The 14,608-nt window shown below is 49.3% G+C and overlaps 1 protein-coding gene across 5 annotated transcripts; it reads left to right on the top strand.

Annotated features, from left to right (window-relative positions):
• Positions 1-2,166: 2,166 nt before the first annotated feature.
• On the top strand, positions 2,167-14,565 carry Fance (FA complementation group E). 5 transcript variants are annotated; one of them, XM_026383632.2, is made up of 10 exons: positions 2,167-2,536; positions 5,945-6,563; positions 7,277-7,321; positions 7,571-7,639; positions 7,929-8,072; positions 8,455-8,578; positions 8,749-8,827; positions 11,237-11,303; positions 12,881-13,006; positions 14,118-14,565. In XM_026383632.2, exons 1-10 carry the CDS (start codon positions 2,304-2,306, stop codon positions 14,217-14,219), a joined length of 1,608 nt encoding a protein of 535 aa, XP_026239417.2. In that variant the 5' UTR covers positions 2,167-2,303; the 3' UTR covers positions 14,220-14,565. The 5 variants fall into 5 exon arrangements, with proteins under 5 accessions (XP_026239417.2, XP_026239418.2, XP_077658004.1 ...); XM_026383635.2 differs by having other exon boundaries at positions 2,450-2,536; positions 5,839-6,563; XM_026383633.2 differs by lacking the exon at positions 7,571-7,639.
• Positions 14,566-14,608: the final 43 nt, after the last annotated feature.

The following is a 14,608-nucleotide window of genomic DNA, read 5'->3' as shown; positions in this document are numbered from 1 at the left end:
GGAGAGGCCGCTGCCCCTTCAAATCTGACTGCATCTACCTGCACCAGCTTCCAGCTAAGACCCCGGTCTCTGGTCCTCCTTGGCCTGACAGTGTTCAACTGGTCTCTGGGAGTAAGGTGATAACAGTAGGGACATGGGATCAGGGAGGCTCCTGGTCATGGTGTATAATTAATGTCCATGGCAACTGTAAACCTCTGTGTGATGTCTGTGGTGTGGATGGTGCCTGTGCTTACACCACTGTGCTGTGTCCAACCTGCCCAGCTCACACGTGAGCCTTGAGCTCCCTGTTTCCAGGACAATCGGGTTGAAGCTGATGGGTTTTCAATAATTTTTCTCTCTAGTTCCAGGTACTGGGCCCAGCACTGTTCTTAGGGGGCCACCAAGCAAGAAGAGGATATGTTCTTCACAGACTGTGCCCTGGCTCTGGCTCTCTGAGGTTCAGAACTCCTGCTAGGTCTCAACTGTTCTCTATGGCCTGCTGCACCAGGATCGGCTGGAGGAGATGGGACGAGGGGAAGGGCTGGTGGTTCTTTCCCCTGTGGGGTTTAGTGGTAGGCAAAAGTAGCCAACCCTTTACCCCTGTGAACTACAGCAGTGACACAACTGGGGGACACAGGAATGGAGGATGGCTTCTGGGGTGAGAAAGGATTCTCACCTGCTTGTCAGTGTCTTGGCTTTTAACTTTGCTTTTTTGTAGGATTTTAGAAGAAAACTAATAAAATGTACCTAAGCTGTCACTGTGCATCTGAAGAATGATTTGCTTATAGCCCAGCCCCACCCCCAAGGGGAGTAGGGTTACTCTTTCATTCAATTTGTTATACTTTCACCTGTCACTTAGCTTCTGGAAATCTCTGCTGTACACACATAAGAGGAAGCAAATGAGAAAGGCAAATAACATCATGAAACTGTTATGACCTCCCAGGGCCCTTGAACTGTGTTTAGAATTTCCCCCCATTTTCCTTCCAGTTGGCTAGATGCAGATCTTGGTGCGGGAGCTGTAGAGTAGGGAGTGAGATTATAGTTGAGGCTGGCAGGCGTTCCTGGTTCTTCATGACTCACATCTTGATTACCCTACTTAAAAGTACCTCACCCTGATTCCCTTCTGTGCTGTCCCCCACCCCTCTAGTACTGGGGATTGAACCTGTGGTGTTCTACCAGTGAGCTACACCTCCAGTTCTTTTATTTTTTATTTTGAGATGGTCTTTCTAAATTATTGTGGCTGGCTTTGAACTTGCCCATCTCCTCCTGTCTCAGCCTCCCAGAGTCACGGGGATTATAGGTGCACACCACTGCATCTGGCTTCTTGAAAGTTCTATATCACAAACATTCTATTGCTTGCTTATTTAGCTTTTTCTCTTCACTTGTATGTCAGTGATGAAGGCAATGACCTGTGTTTAGTCCCCTGTATTCCCAGTTCCTAGGTGCTCAGTAAACACTTTTTTTTTTTTAAGTATTTTGTTTTAGTTGGGAAACACTACCTTTATTTTTATGTGGTGCTGAGGATGGAACCCAGCGCCTGGCATGTGCTAGGCGAGCGCTCTGTTGAGCCACAACCCCAGCCCCTAGTAAACACTTACTGAATGAATGGATCTGTGTGGCACCAGAGCTGGGGGGAGGGATAGTACAAGTTGGCTCCCAAAGTGGAGATTTATGGGCCACTGAGGGCTGGCTCTTCCTACTCCTAGAGTTCAGTGATCTCTTGTATCCTCTAAGTGGAAGGTGGCACCACTCCTGGCACCTATAGACAATCAGGGCAAGACTGCTACTTGGTCTTTGAAAGATTCACAAAATAATTGTAGATGACTGAAACACCAAACGGGGCAGCATTTGACTTGGTTGAAATTAAATGGCAGGGTAAATACCATAAATTTCCCTTTTCCTTTTTGCGGTACTGGGGAGTCTAACCCTGAACTACAGCCCCAGCCCTCGGGCCTTTATTCTGCCCCACCGCTTCTGCGGGTGACTGTGGAAGATGCTTAGGGTCAGCCCCGGAGGATCCGCCCCTCCACTAAGCCCCGCCCCATTGAGATCGCGCTCCGCCCGCGGACACGCCCCGTCATTGGCGCCACACCTACTCTCCGGCCTGGCAATTTGGACCCGCCTCTTCCTGTCTGCACTCGCGCCCCGCCTCCCACCCTGGCCCCGCCTCGTCTCCCGCTACTCAGCGCGGGAACAGCTCGGGTTTGAGACGCCGTCTGTGTAGCGTCCCGCGCTGGAGGAGGCGCTGTCACGTCTGGGCCAGCCTCGAAACTGAGGCCTTAATTAGGGCGGGGGAGTAGAGTGGCGCGGCACCTGCGCCCGGGATGGCGACCCTGGGGACTGGGGATGAAGGATCCGCACCTTGGGCGTCCTTGGAAGCACCCGCCCGCCTCCTGCTGCAGGCACTGCAGGCCGGGCCGGAGGGGGCGCGGCGCGGCCTCGGGGTGCTGCGGACGCTGGGTCGCCGCGGTGGGGAGCCCTTCGACTGGGGCCGCTTCCTGGAGGCTCTGTGCCAAGAGGAGCCAGTCCTTTGGGGACCCGACGCCCGCCTGGAGCTGTAAGTCCTCGGCTTACTGCCCCGCCGCAGTCACCAGAGGTCCGACAGTCGCTTCCTCTCTGTTACTGAGGAGGGGACTGAGCTCAGAGGTTAAATCACTGCCCACCGCGAGGGGCGCGCTACCGCGCAGCCTGGGAGGAGTGGCACTCCTCACTGGGCACCTACTGTGTGCCGGGCAGTGCTGGACACTGTGGATACTAAGACACCCCTTCTGTTGGGCGTATATAAATGAGTATAAGTAGAGTTAAATAGATTTTGATTGTATACTTTCATTTCTAAGAAGAATAGAATGTACACCTTCACTATATGTATCTTATAAAATAAACCGAAATAGAGTTTTTTTTTAAAAAATGTATCTACTGGGGATTGAATTCACCAGCGTTTAGCCCCTGAGCTACATTCTCAGTTCTTCTTTCTTTCTTTTTTTATTTGTTTATGTTGTTTGAGACAGGGTCTCATTAAGTTGCCAGGGCAGGCCTCGAACTTGTGATCCTACTGCCTCAGCCTCCGAGTAGCTGGGATTACAGGCAGAAATAGTTATTTAAAACAGATGTGATAAGTGATGGAATAAACATCTGCTAATTTTGGTGGCTTTCTACTCGTTTTTTTCAAAGTGATATACACTTTCAGGCAAGAAAGAACATTTTCTTTGAGAATAGTAACTACAAATCTATATTTTGGTGTTCTTGATAATTTCCAGTTTTTTGAATGATTTTGGACTTTTTCATACCCTCTTTTCATGGCTGACAAGGAATTCCTACTAGGAGTTTCTAGTGTTGCATGGCCGTTTTCTTATTTGATTGTGCTTCCTTTACTGGCCTCATTCTTGGTCTTTAGTTTCTTTGCAGGCATCCTATCCTTTTAAGCCACCTGTCCATTGTGTGAAGATTCATGTTAAAAAAAGATAATACAGATCTTAACTGCACTTAAGTAGCATAGTTAACTTTTTTTTAAAAAAAAGAGAGGGGGGGGGCAGAGAGAGAGAGAGAATTTTAACATTTATTTATTTTTCTTAGTTCTCGGCGGACACAACATCTTCGTTTTTTTTTTTTTTTTTGTATGTGGTGGTGAGGATCGAACCCGGGCCGCACGCACGCTAGGCGAGTGCGCTACCGCTTGAGCCACATCCCCAGCCCCTAGCATAGTTAACTCAAACACATGGAAAATGCAGAGTGAGGTGCCAACCCATCTTCAGCTCCAGTGGTACAGGTCTTCCTCCCTTCTTGGGCCAGGTTCCCCAAAGTTGGCCTGGAAACTGGTATACGGAGAGCAAACTATATGTTAAATTTTTGTACTGTGTAATTTTTTGTGTTTTAGATAAGTAGGTAGAAGTTCTATATAGCCTTCCCATACTTTTTGAACTTTTTTTTTCTTTTGTAATACTAGAGATTGGACCCAGTGGTGCTCTACCTCTGAGCTATATCCCTAACCCTTCTTGGTTTTTATTTTTTTTAATTTGAAACAAGGTCTCATTTAGTTGCTGAGTCTGGCCTAGGACTTGGAATCCTCCTGCCTCAGCCTCTGCAGTTGTTGGGATTACAGATGTGCTGAATTTCATGGAAGAGATGGGTTAGGATAACTTGTCTGAATCCCTAAATTGAAAAGTATACTAATGTTTGTCCAGTTCTCTGCCTTTTTAATGGATACAGTAAGGGAGGGCAAGAGGCTTAACCTAGGGCCCATGGATAGAACTGTATTTCAATACACTTAATTTCCTTTGTAATCCTAGGTATTTTGTTTAAAGTATTTAACCCTCATTCAGAGAAGGGGCTCATGGCACTAAACAAGATGCCATGGATCCCTTGGCACCACAGACCCTTGGAGTAGGGTCTTCCATATCTCTCTACTCCCAAGAATAATCCTGGCATAAGTTAATCATCTTTTCTCTCTCTCTCTCTCTCTCTCTCTCTCTCTCTCTCTCTCGCTCACTCTCTTTCGTTTTTTCTGTAGTTCTCTCTTTCCCTTTTTTTGGCACCAGGGATTCAATCCGGGGGCTCTTCACCACTGACCCATATCTCCAGCCCTTTTTATTTTTTGATGCAAGGTTTTGCTAAGTTGCTGAAGGTGGCCTTGAACTTGTGATCTTCCTGCCTCAGCCTCTCAAGCTGCTGGGATTACAGGCATGTGCCATTATGCCTTGCCACATTGAATCTTCCACAAAGAAGTGAAAGTTTACTTTTTTTCCCTCCTTCCTCTCATGCCAAGAACCTCTGTATGATATGACATAAAGCCCTGCAAAGTCTCACAGAGGGAGCAGCTCAGGCATGATAGGGGGTAGGCTAGATGCAGCCATGACTTGTTTGCCACATCAAGCCTCAAGTCACACAGGGTCTGGATTTGTGCCTCTGCAAAATTACAGACCGCCGCATTGCATTATGGGCCTTTAGGGCATGGGAGGATAGTGTTTAAATCAGAGAATGCTGATGCTTGCAGGAAGTTTTCCTTCTGCCCTTACACCAGGGTTCCAAAAGAAAAGGCTCCCACCCTGCTCTCCCCCATTGCCTCTGTGAATACTGTTTGGAAACTAAAGTTGTAATGAAGTTTATTATCTGATGGTTCCTTCTGTTTGAAGTCTCACTTCCTCTGTGAAGCCTTCTCTGTTGGAAGCAGCCCTTGCCTATCTCTGCACCCTGATTCTCAGAGAGTTAATTCATTCAATCAATGTTCACCTAGGCAATACTGGTTCCCAGAGGAAGGAGACTCTGCCTTTGGTTTTCAGTAATTCACAGTTTTGTGGCAGGAACAAGGGAGATAGTGGGATGAGTAACCCTGACCGTTCCAGGGGATTGCCAGGTGGGGCTTCAGGACAGCTTACACAGCATCCTGGAGTGTTGTTTTGGAGTATTGTTTTGACCTAAAATATGGAAATAGACTTTTTTCTTTGTTATACAAAACAAACCTGGGGCTGGGTATGTGGCTCAGTGATAGAGCACTTGCCTGGCATGCATGAGGCCCTGGGTTCCATCCCCAGCACCACAGAACAACAGCAGCAACAAGAAGCAGCATGAATCTTTTTTTGTTGTTATTGTTTTAGTTGTCAATGGACCTTTATTTTACTTATTTATATTCGGTGCTGAGAATCAAACCCAGTACCTCACACATGCTAGGCAAGCACTCTACTACTGAGCTACAACCCCAGCCCAGAAGCATAAATCTTACAGAATAAGTTCCAACATTAATTTCTTAGTTGAAATAGGAGATATCCAAGAGGTTAAGAGCAGGGCCTGGTGTATAGTAGATGCTCAGTGAACACTTGCCAATGACTCATGCTGTCCTCTCTCCATCCACACCAACTCTTGCAGGTGCTGCTGTCTGTCTCCCATCTGTCCTCTGCTATTGTGCCCCCAGCCTGCCCTAATCTGCCTCCAGCAAGACACTCTGACTGCTTGCTCTCCCTCTGCTACCCAGGAAACCACTGTTGCTGCGATTGCCCACATTATGCCGGAGGAACCTGATGTCCCTGCTGATGGCTGTTCGGCCGTCACTGCCTGAAAGCAGGCTCCACTCTCTGCTGCATATTGCCCAACAGGACTCAGTCTCTGCTCCCGATGCCTGGCTCCGATCCCTGGGAACACTGCTACAAAGGGATCTGGGGATTGGAGTGTCTCTTGAGGGAGCCTCTCCATTGTCCGAAGGGTGCCAGAGACGGCTCCAAGGCCTGTGTAGGCAGCTGGGCCAGGGGGGCAGGAGGTTGAAATTGCCCCAGGCTGCAGACCCTGAAGGGGAACAGGAGGAGGAGGAGGATAGGAACTCACAGCATCGTGGGAAACGCAGAAAGGAGCCAGAGGAAGAGCCTGCCAGTCCTGAGGGGGAGAGGGCCCCCAAAAGATCCCGGGATTGGGAGGGGGAAGAAGATCACAAGGATGAGAGTCTTGAACACGAGTCATTGGAATCCCTGGGTGATGGAGGAGCCACATCAACTACTAAGAACCAGCTGGATGTGGGAGCTGAGACCAGTGAGGCTGGCCTAAGTCTGGAGGAAGCCAAGGGTCTTGCTACAAGCATGAAGTTGCCCAAAGCTGTCCAGGTACTGTGGTGGGGAGGCAGGGTTTATCCATGCTGGTTGGGACGCTGTTTCACAACTGGGATCCATGGAGCAGGGGGATGGAGGCCTGCGAGGAAGGAGTCCCCCCTGCCCAGCCTTATGGAGAGGGTTAAGGAGGGAGTTATAGAGGTGGGAAACACTTCTAACCATCTGTAACATGGAGTTGTTAAAGGGTGCCAGGCAAGGCAAGAGACTCTGGGGCCACCCTGTCACCCGTCCTAGGGGTTAAGGGGAATCATACCTGCCCTACCAGCCAGGACCGGGTTTACTTCATTAGTGTTGGATGGAGAGAAAATAAGTCTGGACAACTGGATTTTACATGGACCTTATCTGGTTTGGATTCTTAGAACTTTGCAAGATAGAGGCTTCATGTTCTTAGCTCTCTTGACTCATCTTTGTCCACTAGCTCCCACTTAACAGGCTCCCCCCCCCGCCCCCCCGCCGACGCCAGTACCAGTGATTGACCCCAGTGCTGCTTTACCACTGAGTTACATTCCCAGTCCTTTTTTATTTTTTGTTTTGAGAACAGAGTCTTGCTAAGTTACTGATGGTCTCACTGAATTGCTCAGGCTGACCTCAGACTTGCAATCCTGCCTCAGCCTCTTGAGTTGCTGGGATTATGGGCATACACTACAGTGCCCCGCTGACCAGGGGCAGGGAGCTGAGCTGGGTAGTGACTGAACTCTCCTCTGCAGGACCAGGTGCCCAGGCTGCAGCAGCTGCTGAAGACCTTCAGGGAGGTGATTGACCCTACCCTACTCACCGTAGCCCTTCTTCCACCTCTGCCCAGACCTCAGCCATGCCCTGGGAAGCCCCAGCCCATTGAGGATCAGGCTGGTGGGGGGTAGGGTTGGAGGGAAGGTCTGAGGACGGTCACTGCTGAGGCTCGTCTTGGCCCGAGAATAGACAGGCCATCACCAATTGAAGGGGTGGCCTCAGTGAATTGTCATCAAGGGCTCTGCCAGCCCTGACGGGATTTACCTCCCCAGGGAATGGAGCGGTTGGAGGCTGCCCCACCAAGTGAGCTGCAACTTTTCCATGAGTGTAGTTCCAGCCAGGTGAGGCCAGAAAGACTGTTTGTCCCTGAGTTTATGGCCACTCCCCCTACCTTTTTCCTCTTTAACTTTTGTTTCCTTACCTCCTACGGGAATCTTGCCCTCTTCTGTCTCTTGGGTAGAGTCACCCTGAGTGCTTTTCTGAGCCCTCGATTCCTTCCCATAGGCCAGTTCGCCCACCCTTAATTTGTCCTGGAGCTTCCTTGCTCTGCCTCTTTGATTGCCCACTTGGCTTGTGTCAGCCTAGCAGAGTTAGACTGAGCATTCCCGTGTGTCCCTTGTCCTTGGGCAGATGGAGCTGCTGTGTGACCAGCTGCAGCTCCCCCAGCTCTCAGCAGCAGGCCTCCTGCAGCTCTGCACCTGGCTGCTGGCCCTGTCCCCAGATCTCAGCTTCAGCAGTGCCACTGTGCTGACCAGGAGCCTCTTTCTTGAACGGGTAGGTTCACTGGTAGCCCCCAGGACAATGGGGAGAATGTCTGAGCCCTTGGAAGAGGATTGCACGGGAGAGGGTGTTCCTGGCCATGCAGGCGCCTGGTCTTGCTGGGCAGCTTGGGGCCCTGCTCAATAGGCTGGGTGTGGGTCTCCTGACATCTAACTTCCTTCTAGGGCCTCAGAATTCTTTCAGAAGCTGATTGAGGGGATTTGGGGGTTGGGGAGGGAAGCTATGTGTCTTTCCACTGAATAGGTCCCCTGAGCCCTAGATAAAAGATCTTGTAATTTTTCCCTGTACAACATGTATCACTATCTGAAATATATCTCAGATAAACATTTACTGAAGGAAGAGAAATGAGTTACTGTTTCCTCCCTGTTGGCTGCAGATCCTCTCCCTGACTTCCTCTGCTTCCCGGCTGCTCAGGACGGCCCTGACTTCATTCTGTGCCAAGTACACCTACCCCGTCTGCAGCGCCCTCCTTGTTCCCCTTCTCCAGGCCCCAGGCATAGGTAATTCTAGAACCAGCCCCAGACCTGGTACCTCTGCCCTCTGTGCCCAGCACCCTTTGCTGGTAGGAGTTTAGTGTTCAGTGGGTCAAAACACCTGTTGCTTCCCTGGCGGTGACAGGCATCCTGTTCCCCCCAGGCCCACCTCCTCCCCTTTGCTCTCCCTGGCCCAGGTCCAGCTCAAACAGAGTTACTGTGTGGCCTAATGAAGGACGAGTCCCTGGAGCCGGACACACAGGGCCTAATGCTGGGGTAAGTGTGCAGGACTCCATGTTGCCTCCACTCCCATCTTTCCCCCAGGCCAGGCCTGTTCCAGGTGGCAGCCTGCTGGGCACCAGACCCTGGTCCTCAAAGACAGGATGTGGTGTAGCTGGTGCCCCTGTCACTCCAGCTTGAACCTGCCTCATGCCTTCCACCAATGGGCCCGTGCACATTGCCATTCCATTCACTTTCCCATGCACTTCCCGAGCCCAGGGTTGCTGTTCTTCTCCCCACAGTGGCCTCTGTGGGGTGTGGGGCTAGCTCCATGCCAAGTGCCCTGAGAATGCAGATAAGAGGCAGGTCCCTGCTCTGGAGTGCTTCATGGCCTAGCTGGAACATGGTGCGGTGGTTAAGAGCATGGCTCTGCAGTCAATATCATTTTTATTTAGATACATGAACTCAAACTCGTTACTCCATCTCTAGGATCTTTCATTTCCTCACATATGAAAAATGAGGGTGATATTCATTTCATAGGACTTTTCTAGATATCAAATGTGATGATGCATGTAATGAATTCAGCACAGTATTTGGCATCTAATAAGTGCTCAAAATTGATATTAAAATAGTGTTAAATTGAGGTATTAAAATTGATACAGACATGAAATAATGAATAAGACGGACCTCATTGGACACGGATGTGAAATATAAAATGCTAATTAGGAGAGGACTGCCTCAAAAATAATAGCAGCTGCCACTCACTGGGCATTTTCTCTGTGCTTTAGAGTCTCATATACTTCATTCAGTCCTGTGAGGCAGGAGTGCTGCCACCTGAGAGCTGGAAAAAATGCTTAGAGAGGTTAAGGCATTTGGCTAAAAGGTCGCCCAGCCAACAAGTGGGATGAACCAAGCCTGCCCGCTCAGGAAGCCACAAGTCTCCACTGTGACGTGCTACATTTTGAAATGAGGGGAGGGCCACACAGTGGAACAGGAAGCGCAGCTGGAGTGGCCATGGCGTGGGTGGAGCTTTGCAGGGAAGGCCACCTGCTCCAGGAGGCCTATTGTGTCATCCCACAGCGTCACCTTCCTCCTCTTTGAGTTTCCTTCACCTTTGGTTCTCAAAATGCACTCTTGAGAGCTGGGGATGTGGTTCAAGCGGTAGCGCGGTCGCCTGGCATGTGTGTGGCCCAGGTTCGATCCTCAGCACCACATACAGACAAAGATGTTGTGTCCGCCAAATACTAAAAAATAAATATTAAAAAAAAAAAAAAATCCTGGGGCTGGGGATGTGGCTCAAGCGGTAGCACGCTCGTCTGGCATGTGTGTGGCCCGGGTTCGATCCTCAGCACCACATACAAACAAAGATGTTGTGTCCACCGAAAACTAAAAAAAAAATAAATATTAAAAAATTCTCTCTCTCTCTCTCTGTCTCTCTCTCTCTCTCTCTCCCTCTCTCTCCCCCTCTCTCTCCTCTCTCATTCTCTCTTTAAAAAAAAAAAAAGACTTTAAAAAAAATCCTCTCTCTCTCTCTCCCTCTCTCTTTAAAAAAAAAAAAATGCACTCTTGACTCCTGGTTATTTTTTAGTAGGAAACTATATTATATTAATCAGATTTTTGTTGCTGTGGCCAAAATACTCAACAAGTCCAACTTGGAGGAGGAAAAAGTTTTTTTGGCTCATGGTTTCAGAGGTTTACTCCATGCTCAGCCGACTCCCTTGCTCAGTTTCCAAGGTGAAGCAGAGCATCATGATGGAGAAGAGCTGCTCAGGGGCTGGGGATGTGGCTCAAGCGGTAGCGTGCTCGCCTGGCATGCGTGCGGCCCGGGTTCGATCCTCAGCACCACATACCAACAAAGATGTTGTGTCCGCCGAGAACTAAAAAATAAATAAATATTAAAAATTCTCTCTCTCTCTCTCTCTCTCTCTCTCTCTCTCTCTCTCTCTCCCTCTCTCCTCTCTCACTCTCTCTTTAAAAAAAAAAAAAAAGAGAGAAGAGCTGCTCAGCTTATGGCTACTGGGAAGCAGAGCGTGAGAGAGATGGAGGCGCCACAGACCAATAACCCCAAAGGCACACCCCACCTGCCTAGAGTTACTACCCACTTCGTCCATTCAAATTAGGATGGATTGATTAGGTCACAACTCTGGTAATCCAATCATTTTCCTCCTGCATTAACCGGAGCTTTGGAGGACACCTCAGATGCAAACCATAACTCCTCTCACCATCACACTACCGTATCCTTCACCGTCAACTCCTGGGGGTCTTGGGTTGTGACCTTCCTTGTGCATGTACGGGCTCTGCAGCAGAGGCTACTGGGGCTGTTGCCCATGTCACAGGGCTCTGACTACTCTGTTGGCAGGGATCTTGGCTGGCCCCAGAACCTTGCCCTGCCAAAATAACAAGAGCAGTAAAAACCCAGGTTTGATGGGCAGTTGGGCCTTTCTCACCAGGGCCACTTCTCCGCAGGCAGATCTTAGAGCTGTCCTGGAGGGAGGAGACTTTCCTGGTGTTGCAGTCACTCTTGGAGCGGCAGGTGAGCAGGCTGCCTTGGAGGCAAGTGGGCAGAGAAATGCTGCAGTGCTGTGGGGGATGGAGGGATCCTGGGTTTCTGGGTCTTTTCAGTGATGAGAGGCAAGCAGGACGATCACCCAACAGCATGGTGCCCCATGACGGGGAGAGCCCTGCAGCTCGCAAGGTTGGGAGCAGAGCTGACCATGTGGTCCATCTAGCTCTACCTCTAGTAAGCTTGGGGCTCTAGGACAGGATTTTTTTTAAATATTTTTTTAATGTATTTATTTATTTTTATGTGGTGCTGAGGATCGAACCCAGCACCTTGCACGTGCCAGGCGAGAACTCTATATCTGAGCCACAACCCCAGCCCCAGGATTTTTTGATATGTATGTGTAAACTTAAGTTTTGAATAGGTAATAGATTCTAATGTTCATAAATTTTCTTTATTTCTTTCTTATTTCTGGTACTGGGGATTTAACTTAGGAGTACTTAACCACTGAGCCAAATCCCCAGCCTTTTTTATTTTTGAGGCAGGGTCTCATTAAGTTGCAAAGGGCCTCACTAAGTTGCTGAGGTTGGCTTCAAACTTGCAATCCTCCTGCCTCAACCTCCTAAGTCACTGGTATTACAGGCATATGTCACTGTGCCTGGAAAGCTGACATTTCTTTATGCTTCAGTTTCCTCTTTTAAGAAAGGAGAGTTATTTATTTATTTATTTGGTGCTGAGGATCGAACCCAGGGCCTCACATGCCCTAGGTGAGCCACAACCCCAGACCCAAGAAAGGAGAGTTATGAGACTGGAATAAAGTTTCAATGGGGTAATTGGTATAAAGTGCTCAGAACCGTTCCTGATGCATAGTATTGATTAAATTATTATGAATCGCTGCATTGTCCCTTGGGATCTTTCACTCCTTTATATCTTCAGCAACAAGGCAGACTGTGTATCCTTGGTTTCACCTTGGTGTTTTGCAACAATGGCTACCATTTTCTGAGATCTGTCTCAGATCCTGTGTGCATTATTTCATTTATCTTTCTCACAATCTTCAGAGTTAGATATTTTGAGCCCCATGTTACAGATGTGGAAACTGAAGCTTAGTTCTCCATTACTGTGACAAAATGTCTGAGATAAGCAGCTTACAAGGAGGAAAGGTTTATTTTGGCTCATGGTTTCTGAAGCTTCAGTCCATAGTTGGCCCAGTTGCTTTTGAGTATATAGTGAGGCAATAGATCTTGGCTGCAGGAGCATGTGGCAGAGGAGGTTGCTCACATCACGGTGACCAGAAAACAGAAAGAGACAGAGAGGAGGGGCAGGGGTCCCAGTGTTCCTTTCTATGGCCCACCACAAGTGACAGAGCTTCCTTTTGCTAGGATCCACCTCCTAAAGGCTCCACCACCTTCTAGTAGTGCCACCCTGGGGACCAAGCCTTCAGCACGTGGGCCTTTAAGGGACATTCCAGACCCAAACTATAGCATTTGGTTAAGCTACTTGCCCAGGGTCACCTCGTGAGGAAATAGTGGAGTTAGGAATTGAGTCCAGGAGAGGATGAGTGAAGAGCGCAGGCCTTTCTTGTGATTTGCTCCATCTCTCAATGTGTGCAGGTAGAGATGACCCCAGAGAAGTTCAGTGTCTTGATGGAGAAGCTCTGTAAAGAGGGGCTGACAGCCACCACCTCCCTGGCCTATGCCAAGCTCGTGCTGACAGTGATGACCAAGTACCAGGCTCATGTGAGTGTTGATAGGGCCGCAGGGGCTGGTCCTACTGGCCAGGCTGCTCTGGGTCTGCCATGAGGGTATACAGATTTCGAAGGAATAAAACACTTGCCAGGGAAACACAAGTTCAAGTCCAGAACTGAGAAATGGGACTGCTTAGGGGTTTATTCATCCAGCTAACACCTCTTTGAGCCAGATATTACAGTTAACTATCATGTCTTTCCTGTTCACTAGCCTGAGATTGGAGGACAGGGTCATCTCAAGGGGAGGGACTGCATTGTGGTTACTATGATTTATCAACACAAGTGGCAAATCTAGCTACAGGCACATGCTATGGTGCCTGAGCTCCATTTTATAGATGAGGAAATGAAGACTCAGAAAGATTAAAGTCATTTACGCAAGGTAACATTGCCAGGACTGGCAGCACTTTATAGGGGGCGCAGTAAGTCAGGGACTGGGCTTTAGTTCTTGGCTGTTGGCATTTTACCTTTTTCTTGGAGATCACAGACCTATTTGTTAATTTCATGAAATTTGCTATAGATCCTCCCAGAAAAGTGAAAATATGAGCCTGTCTCTGCTGCACAATTTCAGGGGGTTTCCAGACCCTCTGTAGCTCATGGAAGAGGCATGTCCCATGTGAGGCTTCAGGAGTCTTCTAAGGGAGAGTTATTTGGTCACATTTGCATTATAAAGAAGCCCCTGGTTTTCTTGAGGAGTGGGGATTGGAGAGGGAAGATGCAGGGCCTGGGAGCTGTCAGGACTTGCACCAGCAGGTCAGAAAAGAGAATGAATGCGTGGTCTCAAAGGAAGGTGGCAGGCACAGTGGAGTCTTGAACCTGTTTCCTCATCTGTAAAAGGGAGGGCTGTGAGGACTACGGAGGAATGTGTGCAGGTCTGCCACATGTAAGCCCCCAATATTTGCCTAATGCTGTTAATTTAACTTATTAGTAAGGCTGGCTAACCATGGTGAAATAAAAAGGTGTGGTCGCTCAGGAGCCTCCTGCTCTTCCTCCTCTGGTCCTTTGTCCTGGCTTCCTCTCTCCTTCCTAAACAGGGCCCCTGGGGTAGAGAGGCGAGGGGAAGGACCAGTCGCTAGAGTCTTGACATGATTCTTCCTCCTCCCCAGATCACTGAGGCCCAGAAGCTGGACCTGGCCATGGTCCTAGAGTCCAACACCACCTTCCTGAGGAAGTCCCTACAGGCTTCCTTGAAACATCTGGGCCACTGACCATCCAGCAAGGGATCACCTCCTGGAGCTCCGACACCAGTTTCCTGAAGGAGATTTTGCCCTGAGCACCTCTCCCTGACTCCTTGCCTCAGACTGATCCCCGCCGATCCAGACTGACCAACTGCCTCCTTGTTCCAGGCTGCAGAGGCCATCCTGACCTCCCAGTCAGGAGGGAGAGCTCTGGAGTGAAGGGAGGGGGCTGAATGAACTGTTTGCCAGGGCTGCTGGCCCTGGGCTTGCTCCTCATCACCTCTGAGGCTGCAGAAATGGAAACTTTCTGACAGGCCTAAGTAGTCAGTGGCAATGCTCAGTGGGGTCAATGATAGACACAGAGTGCTGGAGGGGACCTGGGCCACCTCTGTGCTCAGCACAGCTCTCTTAGGCTCAGG

The sequence above is a fragment of the Urocitellus parryii genome, chromosome 8 (genome assembly GCF_045843805.1).
Source record: "Urocitellus parryii isolate mUroPar1 chromosome 8, mUroPar1.hap1, whole genome shotgun sequence".
Taxonomy (NCBI): domain Eukaryota; kingdom Metazoa; phylum Chordata; class Mammalia; order Rodentia; family Sciuridae; genus Urocitellus; species Urocitellus parryii.
This window is presented reverse-complemented; position numbering and strand designations above follow the sequence as displayed.

Bases quoted from the DNA above. Each gene is read 5' to 3' on its own strand.
- Fance (XM_026383632.2), top strand. From the start codon at position 2,304: ATGGCGACCCTGGGGACTGGGGATGAAGGATCCGCACCTTGGGCGTCC. The intron at 7,322-7,570 runs GTGATTGACCCT...TTACCTCCCCAG, and splicing joins TGCTGAAGACCTTCAGGGAG to GGAATGGAGCGGTTGGAGGC. The intron at 11,304-12,880 runs GTGAGCAGGCTG...CAATGTGTGCAG, and splicing joins AGTCACTCTTGGAGCGGCAG to GTAGAGATGACCCCAGAGAA.